The sequence below is a fragment of the Chiloscyllium plagiosum genome, chromosome 30, assembly GCF_004010195.1.
Source record: "Chiloscyllium plagiosum isolate BGI_BamShark_2017 chromosome 30, ASM401019v2, whole genome shotgun sequence".
Taxonomy (NCBI): domain Eukaryota; kingdom Metazoa; phylum Chordata; class Chondrichthyes; order Orectolobiformes; family Hemiscylliidae; genus Chiloscyllium; species Chiloscyllium plagiosum.
Window position 1 is genome coordinate 21738434 of NC_057739.1, and position 23276 is coordinate 21761709.

The window sequence follows — 23276 nt, forward strand, 5'->3', positions numbered from 1 at the left end:
TTATGGATGGTCTGGGAGATGATGGTTTGTGGTGGGAGGTGGGGTCATGGTCAAGGGGGCAGTAGGAGGAGGTGTCTGCAAGTTGGCGTCTACTTCAGCAGTGTAAAGATCAGTGCGCCAAACTACCACTGAGCCTCCCTTGTCTGCTGGTTTGATGGGGAGGTTGGGGTTGGAGCGGAGGGTTACGTGTTGTGAGGGTGAGAGGTTGGAGTGGGTGAGAGGGGTGGACAGGTTGAGGCGGTCAATGTCGCGGCGGCAGTTGGATATGAAGAGATCGAGGGCGGGTAAGAGGCCAGCACGGGATGTCCAGGTGGATAGGGTGTGTTGGAGGCGGGAGAACGGGTCGTCAGAGGGTGGGCGAGAGTCCTGGTTGAAGAAGTAGGCACGGAGGTGAAGGCGGCGGAAGAAATGCTCGATGTCTAGCCGCGTGTTGAACTCATCATCTTCCTGACCTCTCCGTCCCCACCCCCTCTCTGGCCTATCACCCTCACCCTCACCTCCTTCCACCTATTGTATTCGCAGCGTCCCCTTCCCCAAATTCTACCCCCACCCAACTTTTATCTCAGCCCACTTGGCACACCAGCCTCATTCCTGAAGAAGGGCTTATGCTCGAAACGTCGATTTTCCTGCTCCTCGGATGCTGACTGACCTGCGCTTTTCCAGCACCACACTTTTTAAATCTGGTCTCCAGCATCTGCAGTCCTCACTTCCTCCCAGCATCTTCTCAAGGCCAACTAGGGACTGGCTATAAATGCTGGCCAGCCAGCGATGCCCACATCCCAAAAATGAATTTTAAAAGAACTCAATTTTGCCTAGTAATAAAGGAAGGGCTTAATATCAGGTTTTTGATAGGTCACTCAGACTGTTCAGGAGCCACTAAAGCCATGTTCAAAGATTATAGTGAGAATGTAAGAGGAAGGTATAAGACGAGCCAAACAAAGACACGCACGAGAATTCCTAGAAGCATAGCATTCCAACTGGAACCCTATCAACAAACACATAGTTAGACCCCACCTACCACCCCCTAAGAAAAAGAACAAGTGACTTCACCACAGGAAATGACATCACCAACCCAAATAAACCCAAACATATACATAGCAGGAATTTTCAGCATTGCTTCGCATGAGGCCCACTGACAATGTTTCCTAGTAAGGTAACTAAACGTCTGGAAATGAACCTTTCAGCTCAGTGAACAAACCTACATCCAAAACCTCAACCTGAGCTCCAAATCTTCTCAAAACCGTGTTTTTGTAGAACGTTTTAGTCTTCCAAGATAAATTACATTAAACATCCGTTCCAACCTATTACTGTTTCTTTACACCTTTCAATTCTTAATTGACCAATGCTGCAAGCAGTGTTTGAACCTGATTTTGCATCAAAGGCAACCCTTGAATAGGTGTTAATACTGTAACTAACTCAGAACAATTCCCTCTCCACCGTTGTGTCTCCATAACTCACTTGAGACTTTGAAAATATTGTAGCACTAATTAGCCCTTAGCAACCATCTCTCGGGACCTGAATCAGTTGCAGGACATTGCACAGTTTGCTCCACTAGAATGTCCTTACAGTCTGCTGCTCTTTATCTCTTTGAAATTTCCTTATGGACTAACAATTTCTGTCACGTTGTACTAATGTATGGATTTATACTTTTTTAATACACATTAAATAGGGCTGCTACCGCTTTAAGAGATTTACTGTCAAAACAGTGCTTCCATGAAACTGCACAAACGAATGTGTGGGATTTGTCAAACTGGCAATAGTGAATGAAATCTCATGACCCAGCTGCGGGAATTCGTTTAATGTCCTCTTAAATTTTTATTTAGTACAGGTATAATTGCTCCCTTATTTTTTTACTAGTATTACTATATTCAAAGACTCTTGATTATGCAAGCTCAGACCATACATTTTAATCCCATCAGAATTTAGCAAGTGTTTAAACCATCTTCTGCTTCCCCAGCACAGATGTCATACAAACCTGTGTACAGTAGATAAAACTGTGTGACAAATTAGTGCTGAAATTTTAAAGTATGTAAAAATTATAAGGCAACTGTAAAACTGTTGATCAACCACCTGATGAAGGAGCAGTGCTCCGAAAGCTAGTGCCTCCAATTAAACCTGGTGTTGTGATTTTTAACTTTGTTCACCCCAGTCCAACTGGCATCTAGAAATAAATGAGAAGTCAAGAGCAATTGGATGGCTTTGTGTTGTTAGTACTCAGGAAAACATTCTAGGACTTATTTGGCAACTAAGAATTGGAATCATGATTTATAAAGCATCTTCAAAACTGGGGTGCTCAGGGGGAGGTTTATGCCATTAATTGTTTGGTGAAGGTGTGAATGAAAGTGAAAGAAACACCCAAGCAGTATTTGTTCTATGCAATTGAGGTAAATTAGAGCTCAGAAAAAGATCCAGAAGCAGTTCTATATTGTGGAAGCTAACTGTGAAAAGTTGTGTTGGTGAATAAGTATTGGAATGCAATTTGGAATCCCAGAGAACTTAAGCAGCGTGATTGTATTCTTTTTGGTCAATCATCTAAGCAGTCCATAACAGAACAGTTCTTGAGAAAGAATTTCAAGCTCACATTGGCAAAAGTGCAGAATTGCATTAGGTGGAGAGATTGCTGAGAAATTTGTCGGCTCTCTCTTGGTTGCAGTTGTTATTTGTTCGGTATTCAGTCGGTGTATTACCAATATTTATCTCATGTATTTGACATATTAGAATGAGTTTTATATTAACTTATTACCATTCTAACATTGTTTTGTAATTTAATTGTTTGTTCAAATCTGTGGAACTTCATGACTTTATTCTTTAGTAATTCCTGTAGCTCTGTCAATTTGACTATTTTAAGCATTAAGTTACTGGTCCCTAGCCAGACCATAACATAAATTCAGCACTTGTTTCAAGATCATAACAATTAAAAGCCATTTATAATTAGCAATGTGAAAGCCTGCTATATCACATTTGATGTTGGATATCTACACATCAAGCTGGCTGATATATTATGTTGTTCTATCATGCTGAAAATGGCCACATTTATAAAAAGCAAACAATGTGGCAGAAAAAAGATTTCTGGCATGCAACATGCACTAATATAGCAATAATTAACTTACCTAAGTGCATATAGACAGGCAATTTTGCTTGGGCTCTGTACTGCCTACTTGTGGCATCACTATTTGTTAGGAATGATGTGGGTTAATGTTACTTGTCAATTTACCAATTAGCAGTTATCCTGTTGGAATGATGGTATGGCAGGATTGCTTTTGTGTAGAACTGGCTACAAAATTAAGTATTTGTTAATGGAGTAGTTAGATTTCAGGTGATTCTTCTGTTGTGGGTTTGTAAATTTTATACTCTAGTTATACAGATGCTCCTAGAGTGTTACCCTTTGGTTATTGAAGTACCTGAGAGGATAGACCTAGTATTATTCCTGCTCCAAACAACCCAGTAAATCAGTGTTTTACTGGGAGGGTAATCTTAACTGGGAATGAAAACTGTTTGTAGTGCACAGTAAAGTTCTGTGTGATGAGTGAGCTTTACATTTCTGCCTGGGAAAATGTAACAATAAAGCACGCAGAGCCATCTCTGGTTCTTGCCAATCTCCTTACATGGCAAGATTGAATTTGTTACTAGAAAAACAGAGTACTTTAGTAACTTTAGATGTAAACATGATAATGAGGTCCTATGTAGGTCATGAGTGTCTGGACAAAGAAAAATTGACTTTGTGCATTTTGCATTTACAACCACTTCACAGCATGTTAGATTTATTTTGCAGATTGAAGTAGTTTCATATGCCTGTGAATTAGTTAGTATTCATTTAGACCCTGCGTGTTTTTGTACATTTTATAATGAGCGTTATAAAGCAGCTGCCATGCTTGATCACACAGCTATTCTATAAATGTTAACCATTTATCAGCAATCTTGTATTTTTGGACTGATTTCATTACTTATTTTCTGTTTGAAGGTGAAGGTGTGGCATTAAACATAGCTTGAGATACAAAGTTTTGTTTTAAACTAGGTGAGTTCCTTAAGTGATGTCTGTTTATTGTAAAATAACATTGTACCGGCAATTCGTGCAGCTTTACTTTTAACAACATAACTGTGGTGATTTAGTCACACCCGAGTTAACCCAACTTAATCCTTTTATAACCAGTTCAGTGAGAACTAGAATCTTTCTGTTGTTCCCATGGTACTTGTTAATTTTAGTTGCTTTGTATTTGAATTACAAGGAATGTGGTGCAGATATCAGGAATGATTATTTTATGATATCAAGATTTGAACCTTCACCTCGCAGATTGCTGCTTTTTCTTATTGAAGTCAAAGTCTGATACTCCATTTCAGGATTTTGGGTATACTTCCCCTTTTGGATATCAGTGTGCTTCATAAGAAAATTTTTTCAAAGCCAATGAATAGGTTTCTGTTGTGGAAAAACACATTCAAATAACTACTCAGCCAATCACAGAAAAAGCTGTTCCTATCACTATGGTCACAACAGTTCACATTCAAAGCAAGGGCGGTTAGCAGAGCTTGCTGGGAAGCTCAGCTGGCCTTATCAACCATGCTTGATACGTACTTTTAACGGCTTCTTGAATTACTGATTTGAAACATTACGGGTTCAAGTTTCAGCAGCATTACAGGAATTAACAATGGAGCATGGCAGTGTTCACAGAGTTTCCTTTTGCAACAGATTTTCAAATGTTCTTGACTCTTTTTATCTCACAACATTTGGTAAGATACTGAGACATATATTTTGTTTGTACTGTTCAAACAGTTGATTATGTTATTGTAAATGTTTAAATGGCAATTCCATGATCACCAGCATTGTGCGACTAGGCAAGTAATGCGCAGATCACGTTTTTTAACTCCTAGTTTTAAAAGTTTTAATGCCAACTTGAACTGTTCACAATAAAACTGAGTATTGATGAAACAGTATGGTTTGCCTTGGGGAATAACAGATTTCTACATTATGAAAACTGAAAGCATTATTATTTTATGATTTTTTAACACTATCCTTCAATTGTCATTCTCCAAGCTATTATTGGAATTGTAAAATGTGATACAGCCTTCATGCATATAATTCAGTTGTGGGTCTGCATGGGTTTCTTCCAGGTGCTTCGGTTTCCTCCCACGGTCCAAAGACGTGCAGGTTGGGTGATGTGACAATGCTAAGTTGCCCATAATGTTCAGGGGTGTATAAGTTAGGTGTATTAGACAAGGGAAATGCAGTGCCATATATTAGGGGAATGGATCAGTGTGGACTTGTTGGGCCAAATGGCCTGTTTCCACACTGTAGGGGTTCTATGAATTGTATTGATAAGGATCATTGGTATTTATGTTTTATCCAGTAAGTGATTTGTATTATGCAATAAACATGTTTAAAAAGCCCACAATCTCATTATTTTGGATGCTGGGCTTTATAGAAATGTTATATAAATGAAGTTTTTAGTATATGATATTATTTTTGAGATTCAAAATTTACATAAATGTATATGATACAAATATAAAAGTTGGTATGTAAGTCACTGAGTAAATGTATAAGAGTAATCGGGTGACTTTTTGAGCAATGTTTGAATGTTCCTTTCAATCTATTTTCAAAAAATAGTTTGTTACAAAATGTAGAATGACTATACACTTAAGCTTCACTGCACACACGAAGCATAAATATTTATTGGATCCCCCATTATAAATTGGACAGAAAAATTAGGATTTTCTTTCTTTACTTTTGCATGGGATCTGAAGTTTTCTAGTGAAATTTTCATTAGATTAGATTAGATTAGATTAGATTAGAATAGATTACTCAGTGTAGAAACAGGCCCTTCGGCCCAACAAGTCCACACCGACCCGCAACTCACCCAGACCCATTCTCCTACATTTACCCCTTCACCTAACACTACGGGCAATTTAGTATGGCCAATTCACCTAACCTGCACATTTTTGGATTGTGGGAGGAAACCGGAGCACCCGGAGGAAACCCACGCAGACACTGGGAGAATGAGCAAACTCCACACAGAGAGTCGTCTGTGGCGGGAATTGAACCCGGGTCTCTGGCGCTGTGAAGCCGCAATGCTAACCACTGTGCTACCGTGCCGCCCATTTATTGCCCATTTCCCAATTGCTCTTGAATAAGTGACTTGCTAAGCTAAGGCCTTGATAGAATAATACCGTGCTATCACATATCTGTCATAGAAACGTGACTTAAAGAAGAACAACGATAACAGTTCAACACTTTTGAATATAGAATTTTCAGGCAGGATAGACAAGGGGATTAAAAAGATGGAGGCATTGTGTTATTGGTTAAATAATCAAATGCAGATCATTGTGGTGATATTTTAAATGAAAGATCAATGTAGCCATATGGATTGATCTCAAACAAAAAAGGCATGCACTCTGCAAATAATGGGAGAGAGTAGGACTGAGAATTACGCAGGAATATTTATAGGTGAATAAACAGTATTTAATAATAGTTATGGCCTTAACTATCCAAATATCACCAGGGGTTTCAAACAGTATGAAAGGCACAAAGTTCTTGAGCAGTACTCAGAATTATTTCAGCAATCAGCAAGCATATAACAAGCTCAAAGGTGTAATTCTGGCTTTAGTTTTAAGAGATTAGGTTGGGCAGGTGAATGAAGTAGCAATGGGTGACCATTTTGGGAGATTGTGGTCATTATATAATTAGATTTGTCATTTTTATAGAAAGGGACAAAAATAGAACAGGAATAACAGTTCTAAATTGGGGGAAGGCAAATTTTGCACAGCTGAGTAGGTCTAGCAAAAGCATGGAGGAAATTTAATGTCAATCAAAAATGAGGTTTATAGGCATAGTGTAGACATTCCCACAAAAAAGGAGTTCTGCCAAATCTAGGTCCCCAGTTAAGAAGAAGGAAGCAGGGTAAAATAAAGCAGGAAAACCGAGCTTATGACTATCTCAACAAACAATATTTTCAGAAACTTAGACATATTTTAGAATTTACAGGGGTGAGGTGAAAAAGAAAATTAGGACATGAAAAGGTGTTGACTGGTAAAATAGAGGAAAACCCAAGGATGTTTTATCAGTACATTTTATAGCAAGGAAATGAGTAAGGAAAAGATGGGTCTTATTAGAGATATACAAGGTAACTTATGAGTGAATGCAGAAGATGGGGGCAGAGTTCTTAATGAGTATTTTGCCTCTGACTTCACAGCACTGATTATAGACATTCTGGTTGAAGTGGAGATTGTGAAATATTAAGTAAAATAAGCATAATTAAAAAGCAAGTACTGGAGGACTGACCTCTGAGAAAGTGGATAAATCTTCAGGACTGAATCAATTATATCCAAGGTTGTTAAGAGAAGCCAGGGAAGAAACAGCAAATGTCCTGAGGATCATTTTCCAATCCTCACTAGATAGATGTGAAGTAGCAGGAGATTGAAGGCCTAGACACTGTGCCATTATTCAAAAAGGTGTGAGAGATAAACCATATAATTATATAGACTGGTCAGTATGACCTCTGTAATAGGCAAATTGCTAGAGCCATTTTTTAGAGACAGGATTGTGTTACTCAAAAAGATATGGATTAATCAGCATGATTTTGTTAAGACCAAGTCATATCTTACTAACAAATGAATTTTTTAATGGAAGTAACGAACAGCATTGATAAAAGTAATGTAGTGGATATTTTCCATATAGATTTTTAAAATATCTATATGGAAAAATCTAAAGCTCATGTGATTTAGGGAATGTGGTGAGTTGGATCCAAAATTGACTCTGACTCTGACAGGGAACAAAGGGTAATGGTTGATGTTTTTGCAAATGGTAAGCAGTTTCAACTGTACTATGTCGTTCTGAATTGGGTCCCTTGCTGTTTGTGGTATATATGAATTATTTAGATTTAAATGTGAGGTGAGAGACTGGGGTGTTTGTAGGTGACAAAACACTAGTTGGGTAGTTGATAGTGAAGAGGATGTCTGTTGCCTGCAGGTTTTGTTAAACAGGCAGATACGTATCAAGTGGAACTCAACCTGAAGAAGTGGATTTATACATTTAGGCAGGGCAAATAAAACAAGGGAATGTACATGGAAGGTATTGGGACGGTTAGAGGAAGTGAGAGACCTTGAAGTGAACATTTACAGGTCCCTGAAGGTGGCGGAAATGGTAGATAAAGTGTATAAAATGCACACTGGATGCTTTTATTCATTGTGTAAGTTATTGAGAAGGGGTGTTATCCTCTAACTGTATAAGACACTCACTAGGTTACAGCTAGTGTTTTGTGTGCAAATCTGGTCAGCACAATGCAGGAAGGATACAATTGCTATAGTGAGAGAATGTAACCATTGACTCTTGTCATTATATGGCATTATCATCATTGAATCTCACACTATGAATACTCTGGGATCAGCATTACATTGACCAGAAACTGGAAGGGCATTAAAATATTGTGGCTACGAGAGCAGGTTGGAGATTAGGAATTCTGCAGCAAGTAACTACCCTCATGTCTCCCCAGTGCCTAGTCACTATCTACAAGACACAAGCAAGGAGTGTGATGAATGCTGTATGGTACTGTGCTACATCAGTGCTCCATCTGCAACAGTTTATGTGGCAAATACACTGCAAATGCTGTGAGCAATTGGCTATGTGAGAAAGTCAAAGGGAAGCAGTCCTTACTGGTCATACTTCTACCAGGGCCATGGTGGAATGAACCGTAGGCCTCCTTAATCTGTGGTTTTAGTGCCTGGACTGCACTGGCAGGGCTGTTCCATGTAGTCCAGAAAGGGCGAGTCACATCACTGTGCCTTGCTGTGCCATTCCCAACTGGAGCTGACAAAGGAATTGTCCTGAATGCAAACAAAATGAGCGATCAACAGCAATCTTCTAAGGACAGTGATTAGGAGGGCCATCCAAGAAAGCATGACATAATAATACATGTTCAAGCTAGAACTTCCAACCATAACCTTGTGAAACCTACTTCCAAGATGGAAGAGCTGAATTTGGATTTAATTTTGTTTTATTTTACTATTGTTAGTAAATTGCAAGCAATCCCTGCTTATTGCAAATAGCAATTGTATCTTGTTATTTCTGATCTATTCTGTTCCTGAATAAATTACCCATTATCCATCAGATTGTTTGCTTGATATATAAGAAGTTCCACTTTCCCATTGCATGCACACATTACGTATCCTTCTAACTATTAGAAAAAGCAGACACTGAAGCAGTGTATTAAATCACATGGCACTAAGGTTAGGTAGGTGTTGAGGCTTCCATCAGGATAATTTATCTGACTAACAAAGGCAAAGTGTATAGATGCTGAAGATGTTTTTTGGTCCTCTTTTTCTGGTACATGGTGAGCTGCATTATGCTGTTTCCTGCTGTCAACCAAATTAGAAAAATTAATCAATATTGCTTCCAGTTTGCATCTCTTTTCTCACCTTCATTGGATCCATCTTTTGACTCCTTTCTTCCATTTTCACTTCTCTTGTGGTCTTGAGGTTCAAGTCCATAGCTCCCTAAACTGGCCAAACAAGTAGATGTGGTGGTAAAGAAGGCTTTTGGCATGCTTACCTTTATTGATCAGGGAATTGAGTACAAGAGTCAGGATGTCATGTTGCAGCTTTATAAGACTTTGGTTAGGCCACAGCATTCCATTCTGGTTGCCACGTGGAGGCTTTAGAGAAGGTGCTGAAGAGGTTCACCAGGATGCTGCCTGGATTAGAGGGTTTGAGTTATAAGAAGAGGCAAGAAAAACTCAGGTTGTTTTTCTCTGGAGCAATGGAGGCTGAGAGGACACTTGATAGAAGTCAATAAAATTGAGAGATGCATCGATAGGGTTGACTGTCAGAATCCTTGTCCCAGAGTTTAAATGCCTAATACTAGGGGGCAGGTATTTAAGGTCAGAGGGAGAAAGTTCAGGAGAGGTGAGGGTTTTTTTACGCAAAGAGCGGTAAGTGGCTGGAGCATACTGTCAGAGGCAGTGATGAAGGCAGATACGATAGGGGTGTTTAAGAGACTTTTAGATAAGCGTGTGAATGTGCAAGGAATGGAGGGTTGTGGACCAAGGACAGGGAGAAGGAATTAGTTTAATTTGGTGTCATATTCAGCACAACATCGCGAGCCAAACGGCCTGTTCCTATGCTGTACTGTTCTGTGTTCTCTTTCCTTTCTTGGGGATAGGCTATCCAGTAATATCCATTTCCAAACCTTCTGACTTGCGAAATTAGCTTGTTTATAACTTTCTCAGATTGTGTCTGTTCACCCACTATCTCTACCTCTACTGCATCTGTTTCTATAAACACACCTTCCACATAAGTGCTTATGACATTTCTTCCTTTTTCCTCAACCAAGGATTCCTCTTACAATGGCTGACAGGTTGATTATGCTGAGGACCCCATGTCCTGCACTTCTGCCCTTATTCCTTCACTTTGCATCCAGAACTACAACGTTTCATCCCATCCAACTTCAGCATTCCCTCTGAGACTTTACACTCGTCAATCATTCGTAGCATCTGTAATCTGCTCTTGCCTCACCTCACCCCAACCCCCAATCCCCAATCCATCACGAAACCATCCCATATAATTGCAGAAGGTGTAATGTTACCACCTGGTTTCCTCCCTCCTCACTGACCAAGAACTTGAAAATACTTTCCAGGTGAAGCAGCAATTTATATGTCCTTTCTTTCAATCTAGTCTACTGTATTCACTGTTCACGGTATTTATTCTTTTACATTTGTGAAACTTAATGCAGACTGGCTGCTCTGCAGAACACTTCCATTCAGTCTACAAGAATGCCCCTGTCCCTTGCTTGCCATTTCAATATACCATCTTGCTCTCTCACCAATATTTCAGTCCTGGGCCTGCAGTGCTCTAGTGCAGCCCAACCATAGCTAGAGGGACTGCACCTGATATTCTGCTTAGGCATTTTCATGGCTTTCAAAATTGAGTTCAACAGTTTAAGGCCATTTGATTGCCTTCTCCTCCCACCTGTGTTAAGTTTGTGTAAGTTAGCTATCAGTACAGCTGGCTATTTTCTGTTGCTAGCATCTGTCATTAACATTTTCTCTTCTGTACCAGCATGAATACTCTAGAACGAACATATATTTTCATTTTTCTTTATTGCATTTTGTCCCACACTCCAAAATAGTGTTGTACACAAGACTACAATAGGAGTTGCTACTTGTTTGGAAACAAATGTGAGATCTTTTGTCAGCTGTGTTTACACTGGTGCTTTTTTTTCCAAGCATTGGAGGAAGAGGTTGAGACCCAGTGGCACCATGGACATATAATCAGAGTGAACTGGAGACGATTGTTGATTATAATTTCAATTTGGATCAGTTTTATTGACCAAGAGTCTTCAGAATGACAATAACTCTCTTATTGGCTCCTGGGCTGATAGACAGCTTGTGTGTGAACATTACAGAGACAGAAGGTCTCTGATTGCAAGATGCAGCTTCTTCCTTTTCCTCTATAGTGAAGGAACCAAGAACTGAAAAGATAGCTAGTCCCTACCATCATTCGCAAAAGCTGTTGCCTCTAACCAGTGACTGAAAGAGTAACAATTAACATATGAGCTGCCCTGTGTCTTTAACAAAGAACTGAAAGGATTTTGATACAAATGTCCAAGATCACTAGATCTTGGAAGAAGCAAGAGAGGCACCTCGTTGAATGTTATGGACTGATACAATTGAAGTGTGTTTCCATAATGTTTTTCTTCCATCCATAAATCGTTTTCGTCATGTGGCTGGATCTATCTGCACATGTGTATAGGGGTTTAAGAAGTGATTAGAGTTTCAGCCAATAAAATTATATGTTGATGATCCATGTTTTTATTTGTGTTTAGAATTTATTTCTTTATAATAAATGTTAAGTATCGAAACCTTGTTAGTAATTTTGTTAACCTGAGTCCATCAGACGGGTAAATTGCGCAACTTGATTAAATACTTAAGTTCTGTGACTACCCCAGGGGCAATGCGTCTCATGTATCAGTGCACTTTTCCTGAGTGAGGCATGCCAATTTGCTTTGCCTTTTGCTCTGGGGCATCTTTCCAAAAGTTAATTGTGGATCAGTGTGTACAAGAGTCTTCAGCATGACAACTCGTTGCTTGAATCCTGGGCAGAAGGACAACTTGTGTGCGAACATTACAGATTCAAACTCCTCTTATTCTATCGGACCTGCGTTTTTTTTTACACCTTTCTATTTTGTATTATACCTGACTGTTGCACTGTGAAATTGCACATGATATCCAATAAGTTGAGAGAAATCCTTGGGAATCTCTGTGATCCTTCTATCATCTACTCTCATTCACTCTTTTTGGAGGTATGCAAGCACTGCTAATTTACCCTGAAATGCTTGAGCATCTTTTTAAGGCAGAGTTGAACCTGTGAGAGGCAGTATCTTGTGCAGTTTTTCTCAGTAGACCAATGAATTATGAAAGACAGTGGATATGCGAGCTGCCCGTTGTTTCACACGGATGATCCCTGGAATGATAGGCCTAACGTACGATGAACGGCTGAGGATCCTGGGATTATATTCATTAGAGTTTAGAAGGTTGAGAGGAGATCTGATAAAAACTTAGAAGAAAATGCATGGCTTAGAAAGGGTAGAGGCTGGGAACTTGTTTCTGTTAGGCGAGGAGACTGGGACCTGTGAACACAGCCTTAGAAATAGAAGGGGTGAATTTAGAACAGAAATGAGACATTTCTTCAGCCAGAGAGTGGTGGGCCTGTGGAATTCATTTGCCATGGAGCGCAGTGGAGGTTGGGATGTTAAATGTCTTCAAGGCAGAGACTGATAAATTCTTGGTCACGCAAGGAATTAAGGGCTACGGTGAGAGTGCGGGTAAGTGGAGTTGAAATGCCCATCAGCCAAGATTGAATGGCGGAGTGGACTTGATGGACTTCGACTCCTAAGTCTTATGTCTTATCTCTCAGCCTTGAGAGAGTACAACCCCATGAAAAGCTGATACATAGAATGAACTTTTCCCTCGAGATTTATGGATTCAGCACTGATTCTGTATTTTCTTTCACAAGATAAGTGTGCACAAGCCAGATCTTAGCACAATCCTTTGCACATTGTGTTTAGCCACAATGGTTCAAAGGTTTTTAATATCTGAGGCTATCTAGAATCAAGAAGTTGGTTTCCTTCCTGAGTGATGACCAACATTTGACCACTAGGACTACTTTCATCCTTGGTATGTCTAAAGAGGCTGTTCATTTGACATGGGTATGATCAAGCGGGTAAGGCAGAAAAGATTACACCAGAACAGATATATATTCACTTGCATAGTTAAAATATGTTCACAAAAATAAGATGTTATTAACAATGACTCATCACCCATATCAGCTATGTGCCTTCAATATTATTTTCTTCCTCTCTGTGAATATGTCTGCTGTTGTCCTACTGGCCATGGCAGAGGTGGAGGAAGCTTGCTCTGAGGTTGACCATGGTGGCCTCAAAGACTTGACAGCCATCTCTGGTGCCTTTTTGGCCTAGAAGACCCAAGTTGGTTGAGTCTTCTGCCCAAATGTAAGCTCACACTCTTTGGCTTGAATTCTACAGGCTTTGCCGTCATAGACAGTGGGGAGGTGCAAGAGCCAAGCACTACTGGAATGTTGTGAGAAGAAGCTTTTGGGTGTCCTGTGTGTGGTTCCTTGTCCATAGGTGATTGTTTATGTCACCAGGTCTCTAAGAGGAAGGGACACTTGCATTGGGATCAAAGTCCCTCATTCCCTCTCTCATCTTCTCATTGATACTGAGTATCTATTGTTAGAGAGAGAGTGCAGATCTGCATGTGTATCCAGCAGACAGAATGACCTGAACATAGGTGTGCTCAACAGTCATCAATCTGACCATACAGACAACAAGGCACATGCACATCAAAGTCAGAATGGTACTGATAATGTTGATGAGCACCTCCATCCTTCGATGCATCTTTCTATGTGCCTCTGACAAACCTATCTGCTGTTCCTTGTATCTGTTCTTACATTACAATGAAGTCATTAATGTCTGAGGACATGGAATCACCTTCTGCCTAGGCAGAGCAGTTGCCTGAGATTGGGGGATTTCTTCCACTATTATTGGAGATGCATAACTGATCTACTCAGATTGTACTCCTGAGTCTAATCTAGATAGAGAACCTACCAAAGTGAAGGTTGGTTGGCCACTGCGGTATCCTGTGAGCAATTGTGCTGTTCTGTGCCTCACTGAGAATTTTCTCCTTATGTGGTATGAGGAGCCTGATGTCTGCCACTTTTTGAGCCCACCAATTTCACTCCCTCAGTTGAATTTTGGAGTAAATGTTCCTTCAGTGAAACAAAGGAAGGGGGTATGTTGAAAGTGGGTGGAAGGCCAGGTAGTAGAATTGCAGGAGCAGGTGAAGTGTCCTCTGACTGGAAAAATAGAGGGCAGGAATGATAACCTGGGTGAGTGGACATGGTGCATGCAATTCTATAAGCCTTGGTAAGAGGCTTGTGCATTGAGCTAGAGTGAGTGGAGGCACCATGTTTGTTAGGTAGCAGAAAGAAGATGGTGACACTTAATCTCGTGGAGTGCACGAGACCTTCTTCCTGCACTGTTGCGCATCCTGCTTCACTTGAGATACAGTACTGACCCAGGCAGCACTGTGGATCCAGGTTGGCCTGGTCTGGTAGCATGGCTTCCTTTGGCATGGAGAAGGACTAACTACTACTTCACCTCATCAATCAGCACATTTTAAGGTCCATGTTTGTGAAACAGGGGAATGAAGCTTGCTGTCCTCTGGGACATGACAGTGTTATGCTATAAGAGTGATGGAGTTACTTGCATGCAACATCTGAAGTCGTGTGCAGCTTTAGACATGTTGTCAGTACATGAACAGGAGTGACAAAAGCGTCTGCCTCTCCTGCCGCACAATTCCTTGAAGAACACTCTAGCTCTGTTGTATAATTAACAAGGTGAAGAGTGGAAACTTTGATGAGAAAAGTCACTTCAAGCTATGACAGACTACTCAACAAAACACTTGAACTGAATATGGGAAAATTCCATTCGCAATCTTGCTACTAATGTTTCTGCAGGAGACTTCTGTATGGTGAGCTTGAGACTGAACTTGGAGTATTTGATGGAATTTCAATTATGTAATCCTTTTGAATCTTTTATTATAGGCCTGCTGTCCTAGTCAATCATAACAACCCCCCTTCTGTCCTCCTTTGGGTCTACAAGTCCTGACATTGGCTTTTAGAAGCCACGCTCATGTACAATTCAGAAATCTTGAAGTCTGTTTTTATTTTGTGCAACATGACAAACAATAAAGTTTGCATGCTCTTTTTTATGCGCTTCCACAGAAAACTTTGAACTGGTTTTGAGGTAACATTCAGAATTACGATTAGTAAATTTTTATCATAATCTGTTACTACCTAATTTGGAAATAGTAAGTCTCTGCATGCATTAATCCTTGTGAAAGTGAGGTATATGCACCTCTATCTGTTACACTGGCAAGTGAATGTAGTGTACCATTCTTGTGACCTCAATTCTGGTCTTCACAATTCCTCAGATGTATCCGGAATTCTTCAAAATCCATTAGTGATGTCATTGACCTCAAGCGGTGGGTAAAAAAAAATGATAAAGCAGAAAGAAAATGAAAATACGTAATGTTAAGTAGTCTGGAAATAGCTCACTGAATGTTACTAGAGGAGAAAAGAAGAGGATAAGAATGTGAATTTATGAACTGATTTGATATTGTGCCTTATTCTCTGGGTGTCCTCAACAGCTTCATAATCAGTAGATTACTTCTGAAGTGCAATTCTGGTGCGCAGGCAATTAGTGTCGAACAAGATTTTGCATATAACAAATGTAATAAATGTTTTCAGTGATGGTTGAGGAAACAATTCAGTGCTAGAAACTAGGGTAGGTTCTTGCTATTTTATGACCTGTATTTTCTTGAAATACTGGAGTAGACATGTGAGACCTTGGATTTAATGTTCATCTGCAAACTGTCCCTTTCACAAAGCTACAGACTCTTGTTGGCAGACACCTTGAAGTTCTATGTGCATGGGTTCTAAAGAGCTTGAACCAATAATCTTATGAATCAAATGAGAATACTGTGAACAGTGCTGAGAAGATATCAGGCTCACAGGTCGTCTGTGAATGCTTAGTCGTTGAGTATGACTTATATTCAAAACTTTGATCAATAGCTTTTTATGCACTAGGGAATGTAGGAATAGAGCAGGAATATTATAAGTGAGGTACAAGATCCGATTTTAATAAGTGGTACAACAGGCTGTAGGGACAAGTTCTTGCTGCCATTTCTTGCATTGCAGACGAGGAGGGTGAACTGAAAGGACAATCTTTTTCTAAAATGAAGAACTCTTGAATCTTTACTTAGCATTATAAAGAACAATGAGGTCATTAAAATTGATGCAGCATTTTACAGTTTAATTAATTAATGTCTCTAACAGGACAACTGAAGCTATCTGTTCATCTTCAAGATGGGGCACTTGCTGTTCATAGTAAGTTTGCAAATGTTAAAGATGTCTGAAGGGAGAGTTGCATGTTTTTTTGAATGTAATTTATTGTAGGTAACGTGAGAAACTGAAATAAACTTTTAAAATTAAAAATAAACATACAACTCTAAGTGAATTTTAAATAGCTCATTTTGAACATATGACTTAATTATTACAAATATAAATTTATTTAATTGAATATGAAAATTATATTTACACAGAATTTGAAATTGATTTGGACAGCTTAAACTAAACAGAAATAAATTATCATTGAACAATGTAAAAACGATTTTGGTCTATCTTTGGTAATATCTATATTAATTTGCAACAGTTAAGGATTGTAGCATCATTTTTGGAAATTGTGTTGTTTAAAGTTACGCTGCCTTTGGCTCTTTGATACAACAACTTATTTTCATATCTCGGAAGGGTAGTTATATTGCAACATTTTGTTCTCTAGTTATGGAAGCAAAAGGACTTCTGGGAAGAGAATACCGCCCTTGTGATTCTTATGCAAAGGTAAAAATTCTGACTTTTTATTTTCATCATGGACCGTTTGAAATTGTCTTAATCTGAGAAAATTACAACTAAGTCAAATAACCCTTATTATTTTAGAGCAGTTAATTGGTCAAGAATCTGTTAAGTGGATTATTTTGTGTTAATTTTAATACGTGAAAGAGATGAACAGTTCAAGTATGCCATTTTCTCTTCTGTAACTGAAGTATGTATTGCCCAAAATAGGAATCTAAATAAAACTGAAAATGTATGTTTGAAAGTTAACTAATAACATTACCTTGTTTTATGCCAGGAGAAAGTGAGGACTGCAGATACTGGAGATCACAGTTTAAAAAGTACGGTGATGGTAAAGCGCAGCTGACCAGGTAGCATTCAAGGAGCAGTAGAGTCGATGTTTTGAATATGAGCTCTTCATCAGGAATGAGCTCACGTTTAAAACATTGACTCTCCTGCTCCTCGGATGCAGCCTGACTGGCTGTGCTTCTCCAACACCATACTTATGTTTTATGCCTTTGAACTTGCTTGTTCTAATGTATATGATAATAACAGATTATGATTATTTTGATGTCCATTTTATAGCAGATTGACTGAAACAAAATATACTCTTATAATTTTCTTGATTCTCACTTTTCTTGTACATGTTCTCTCCTTTGTCTTCACCCTGCCCTAATAGTTACGCATTTTGTTGTGTCTATCGCTTGCATCATTACTGAGTTCTATTTTGTGGTGTAATTACTTTTACATTGCAAATTGCAAGTCATTTAACAAACACAGTCTATTGTACCAAGTCTATATCATACATCTAAGTTGGTTAGATTGACAGAGACTGTTGTGTTGGCATCAAGGGCCTTAGTTCCTCTTCATTACAAATACGGTACCTGATGCCTGTTTTAACCACATTTACAAAATTTATTAATGACAAGTTGCAACATGCCATTGCGGTTGATATTCTTAGGCACTTGACAGCCAAACCAACAGTCTTTAAAAAAATTCTTAAAGGTATAATGTGGAGTGAGAAAGAAAAATCTGCCTCCTCCTGAACCCAAATGAAATTTGTGAAACTTCGTTTGTCACCACTTAAGCACAGACCAATTTTTAGGCCAACAATTCTGTTTGCGTGATTAACATCTCTTTTGATTCTTTCTGCTTCCTTTCCATTTTGTTCTTGACTTTTCAGCCTAACTAATTTACCGTATTTGTTTTCTACTTTCAGACTTGAAGGATAAACACCAAAATATTATAATCAATTACCTTTCTTGCTATGGTGCTGATTAAATTGCAGGTTTTTCTTACTGTAAGATACCCACTTCCAGATAGAAATGTTTCTTCACTCTTCCCTCATAAGAGATTTATACACCACAGATTGGGCTGGTGGCTTGTCTTCACACTGCCGTCAGTGTTCTAATGTCTCCTTTGTGTCCCTGTGACCAGAACAGGATGGAAAGTGTAATCTGAAAAAGTACTGCACGGTTTGGCTGCTGCTTCCTTTCACTGATATTCAGTTCCTTAGACTCTTGTATGCTTCAATGTTGTTAACTTTCTTGAATGATGATATCGATTGATTGAACATGTTAGCGGTGAATTTAATGAGATTTCTAGGACTCCCTTGAACCACATCCTTTTGTTAATTCAGTTTCTTTCATAGATTATCCCATACTTTTCTTTCTCCTTCCTGTGCTTTGCACTTGTCATGGTTCAGTTTCAACTGTCATTGATCTTTTTTTGCTTTATTTTTTCAAACTTGCTGGGTTCTTTTAGAGCTGTCTTTAATTTTGAGCTGTCTCAATTTGTTCAAGTGTCATTCCCAGATGGTTCTAATGTCAGATTTTATTTGGTATTGTCGTATTTGACCATTTTATATTGAGGCTTTGAATCCAGAACATCTATGTGAATGAGAAATAGTAGAGACCCAAATCCAAGCTCTGTAGCACTTCACTTAGTATGTTTTCTTATCTTGATAGAACTCCGTTAAAAGATACACTTTTTATTTTTAGGTTTGGTTTATTGTCTAGTTAACTTCAGTTATGTTTGAATGTTTCCCTCTTTAAAGTTGTCAATGGTACCTGACTGTGATCGTGGACGTAGACAGAAGACGAAGACTGTGCCAGATTGCAAGAATCCAGTATTTCATGAACATTTCATTTTGTGAGTATTTAAATTGTTGCTAATGTCTCAAGAAAACATGCAGCTTACAGCTGTGGAATTTGATAAATAAACTTTGTCATACTTAAGGCTTAGGGAAATCCTAAGGAAGATGTTTGTTCTGAGTTATTTCCAGTCTTTCTTTCTTCCATATTTTGTCCCATAATACTATTTCAATTGAATATTTCTGCATTATAATGTACTCTGCCCTTTCTGCTCACTGCAATACAAAATATCCATTTCCATCTATCATTATTGGCAGGTAAACATTAGAATGCAGCACCTGTGTACACGAACATTGTATTAGGTGTCGTATTCTCTGCGTACTCCTGGAAATAAGTGTGGGTTATCAATGACAAGAATAATTTGCGTGTGAAATATGTTTTTGGTGTCATGACATTGGCTGACTAGTCTTCTTTCCGTCACTGCATGAATACTGCATCACAATTATTCTGTTAAAATGTTTCTCAATCAATTGTCACCTTTATATGTTTACTGAAAGTATCAGGGACAGAGTCCATTTTGGATAAGTTGAGGAACGTTTGAAGAGTTAGTTTATAGATAAATGCTGTAGGACTCCAATAGTGGGGAGAGACGAGGGCAAATCTGCAGAAAAATTGCAAAAAAATACAAATGTCACAGAGATTTGATTATGAGGAACTTCATTTACCCTGATATAGACTATGATTGTACTAGTGTAAAGGTGAAGGCAAGGGAAGAATTCCTGAAACATGTCAAGAGATCAGTGTATTTTCATCCAAACTCAGAAAGATGGAATGCTGAACTTTGTCATGCTGAATAAAGTGAGAGGATCATAGTATGACATTTAGTACCATGAAGTATAAGAGTAAATGGAGGTACAGTTGAACAGGAATGTACTATTAATGGTCTGGAATCAAACGTTAGTAAGAAAAAGAGCAATTGACAGTGGGAGACCTTCAAAGAAGAGATGTTTTAAATACAGAGAAAATTATGTTTGTATGAGGAGAAAAGGAATAACATCCAAAGAAAGCGAGTTTTGAGAAGATTTGTAGCTCAGGTTGTAGTTCTGGATGTAGGTTTGCTCGCTGAGCTGGAAGGTTAATTTCCAGATGTTTTGTCACCCTACTAGGTAACATCTTCAGTGGGCGTTCAGAGAAGCACTGTTCATGATTCCTGCTTTCTATTTATATGTTTAGGTTGGTGATATCATTTCCTGTGGTGATTCCATTTCCTGTTCTTTTTCTCAGCGGATGGTAGATGGGGTCTAACTATCCAGAAACACATAGAGTTAGATCCCAACTACCACCCCCTGAGAAAAAGAACAGGAAATGGCATCACCACAGGAAATGACATCACCAACCCAAACATATAAATAGAAAGCAGGAATCAAGAACAGTGCTTCGCCTGGAGGCCCACTGAAAATGTTACCTAGTTGGGTGACGAAACGTCTGGAAATTCACCTTCCAGCTCAGTGAGCAAACCTACATTCGGATCCAAAGAGAGCTTTCTGAGCATCTTATGCCACAGGGGTTAAAATGAGATCAAAAAAGGAATCTTTTAATGATCTTTAATCATTGTTAGGTTTATAATACAACAGAGTCTAAGCAGAATGTAAAAAGTGCACAAGAGGTTCAAAAAAGAGAATCCGAAGAGAAAGGGGATAATGGATTAGTGGCCAATGTAAGAGGAAATCCTAAAGTATTTTGAATATTAAAAGTATAGCCAAAGAGAGGCTGAGGTCAAAAAAGTGTTTATTGTGGCAACAGAAGACATAGCTGAGATACTGAATAATTACATTGCCTCCGCTTTGCTGGAGGAGTGAGTGCTACCAACATAGCAATAATAGTGAGACAGTACTGATAACAGTTGGGATAAAAGTAGATAAAAAATGATATTATTATAAAAGTTGGCGGTCCTCCAAGTAAAAAGTGGCTGAGTCCAGATTGGATGTGTTTCGTTTTGCTTTTGAGAAAAAGAATCTGGCTTGGGGGAACAAGGGAGGCACAAGACACCACATCTGTGGATCAGACTTGGTCGACTGTTGGGGATTTTCCTGCTTTTAATTTTCATATGTTCATACTTCTTGACCGTTAATAAACATGTCACAGCTTGTGCTAGGAAATCATTGGCCTTGGTTGGTATGCCTTATGGCAGGCCTTTTTCTCATTGTGAGAAAGGAGACAAAACCCAGAAAGGCAAACATCTGCAGCAGGTGGTTTTTGTTTCATTTAGGCTGTAGTAAGATGGTCCGATGGCAAAGATCGAAGTGATTGGAATATAAGAGGAAGTAGACTACTTAAGTGTGATCTGAAACAGTTTAGCAATTCATCTCGATGTTTGGCTCACCAAGTGTTTATGTAGTCCATCTTCAGAGAGATTCAAAACATACATATGAGAAAATGTTAACTGTACAGTTCTGGTCACAAGGGGGTGCTGTTACATCTGAATTATGGTATTGTCTCAGTAGATACAAAGTTATAGTCCAACAGGTTTATTTGAAGCACTAGCTTTCCAAGCGCTGCTCCTTCAGGTGGTTGTGGAGTATAAGATCATAAGACACAGAATTTATAGCAAAAGTTTACAGTGTGATGCAACTAAAATGATATATTGGAAAAGACCTGGATTGTCTGTTAGTAGATATGGGTATTAAGCCACTTCCTATGTGAGGCAAAATACTCCAACCACTTATAGAAGCCACTGACATGTGTGCACATGAATTAATAAGATACAACTCGATATCTATTTTGTCTCTTCTTTGTTTTATTCAGTGTAATATGTTCTTATTATTTCCACTTCAGTTTGTACTCTTAGTTGCAAACAACGGCTAGCGTGATAATCCTTTAGGAATTACAATGCAACTTCTTATTTGAATAAAGAAGAAGAATGTTTTGACGTAGTTAAATTTGAGGCAGGTGCCACGCATTAGACTTTGCCCCAGGAATTTTATTTGTTTCGATATGGCGATATGTTACTACAGTTTTAAAAATGTTAGCTGGAAGTTAACCTTTGTAATAATATAATTTTTAAAATCTATTTTTATCCTAATTGATATCAGTACTGTCTCACCTTTTCTGTTTTTAAATAAAAAGGCACAGCAAGTGACCATTTTCTCCCTCAAGTCAATTAAAATCATAGCTGATTTGATTTAGGCCTTAATTCCACTTTCCTACCCTGAGCCCTTCCTGAAGAAGGGCTAATGCCCGAAACGTCGATTCTCCTGTTCCCTAGATGCTGCCTGACCTGCTGCGCTTTTCCAGCAACACATTTCCATCTCTGATCTCCAGCATCTGCAGACCTCACCTTCTCCTCAAAGATTTCAACCTACTGCGAATCCTCTTACAAGGATGCCTTCCTTGAAGAAGCTCTCTTTCTCCCTCTACAAAGGTTTCAGTGAGTCCCTCTCTCACTGCACCCCCCAGGTCATCCCATTCCTGAAGAAGGGCTAATGCCCGAAACGTCGATTCTCCTGTTCCCTAGATGCTGCCTGACCTGCGCTTTTCCAGCAACACATTTCCACCCCTACCCTGAGGCACCCTTGCAGTGATGTTCTGAGGCTGAGATTATTGACCTCCAGCAGCTAAAACTGTATTCTCTTGTGCTAGGAATGATTCCAAACAGTGGACAGTTGTAAAATAAAATCACAAATTGCTGTTTAAACTCAGCAGGTCTGGCAACGTCTTTGGAGAGAAAGCAGAGTTAATGTTTTGAGTCTGGTGACTACTGTTTTCCAATTGTCATGTTGAGGCCAGTATTGTGAGTTTACTGGAACAACCTAGGTAGGGATGTATCCATTTTGGAGCTCAAGTGAGAATGCTGTCAGGTCACGTAGTTTGAGTATTGAGTGCCTTTTACCTTTTATTGATTTTTGCAAGGATTGAATTGAGTTGACTGAACACTGCCATCTGTGACACTGGAGTCCTCTGGCAGATTCAATTATTCATTCATCTCCTTTGCTTGAGACAGTTGCAATAGCTTTAGCTTTTTAATTTTCCACAGATATTAGCGAGTTGACAAGACTTGTAGCTCAAGTTGAGGTTCTGGAAGTAAGTTTGCTCGTTGAGCTGGAAGCTTCATTTTTAGACATGTCATCACCATTCGAGGTAACATCATCAGTGAACCTCCGATGAAGCACTGGTGTTATGACCCACTTCCTGTTTGTGTAATTAGGTTTCCTTGGTGGTGTCATTTCCTGCTCT

General features: G+C 39.0%; 1 protein-coding gene across 10 annotated transcripts in view; it reads left to right on the top strand.

Annotated features, from left to right (window-relative positions):
• Nucleotides 1-23276, top strand: part of rgs3a (regulator of G protein signaling 3a) — a 298899-nt gene that overhangs the window by 55870 nt on the left and 219753 nt on the right. For 9 of the 10 annotated variants that reach the window (XM_043720033.1, XM_043720039.1, XM_043720038.1 and 6 more), the window contains 3 exons: nucleotides 16399-16449; nucleotides 16901-16959; nucleotides 19007-19101. In XM_043720033.1, coding sequence (XP_043575968.1) covers nucleotides 16399-16449; nucleotides 16901-16959; nucleotides 19007-19101 — 205 coding nt within the window. Of the gene's footprint in view, nucleotides 1-4539; nucleotides 4726-16398; nucleotides 16450-16900; nucleotides 16960-19006; nucleotides 19102-23276 lie in introns of those variants that run through there. The other variant, XM_043720035.1, reaches the window with a different exon arrangement.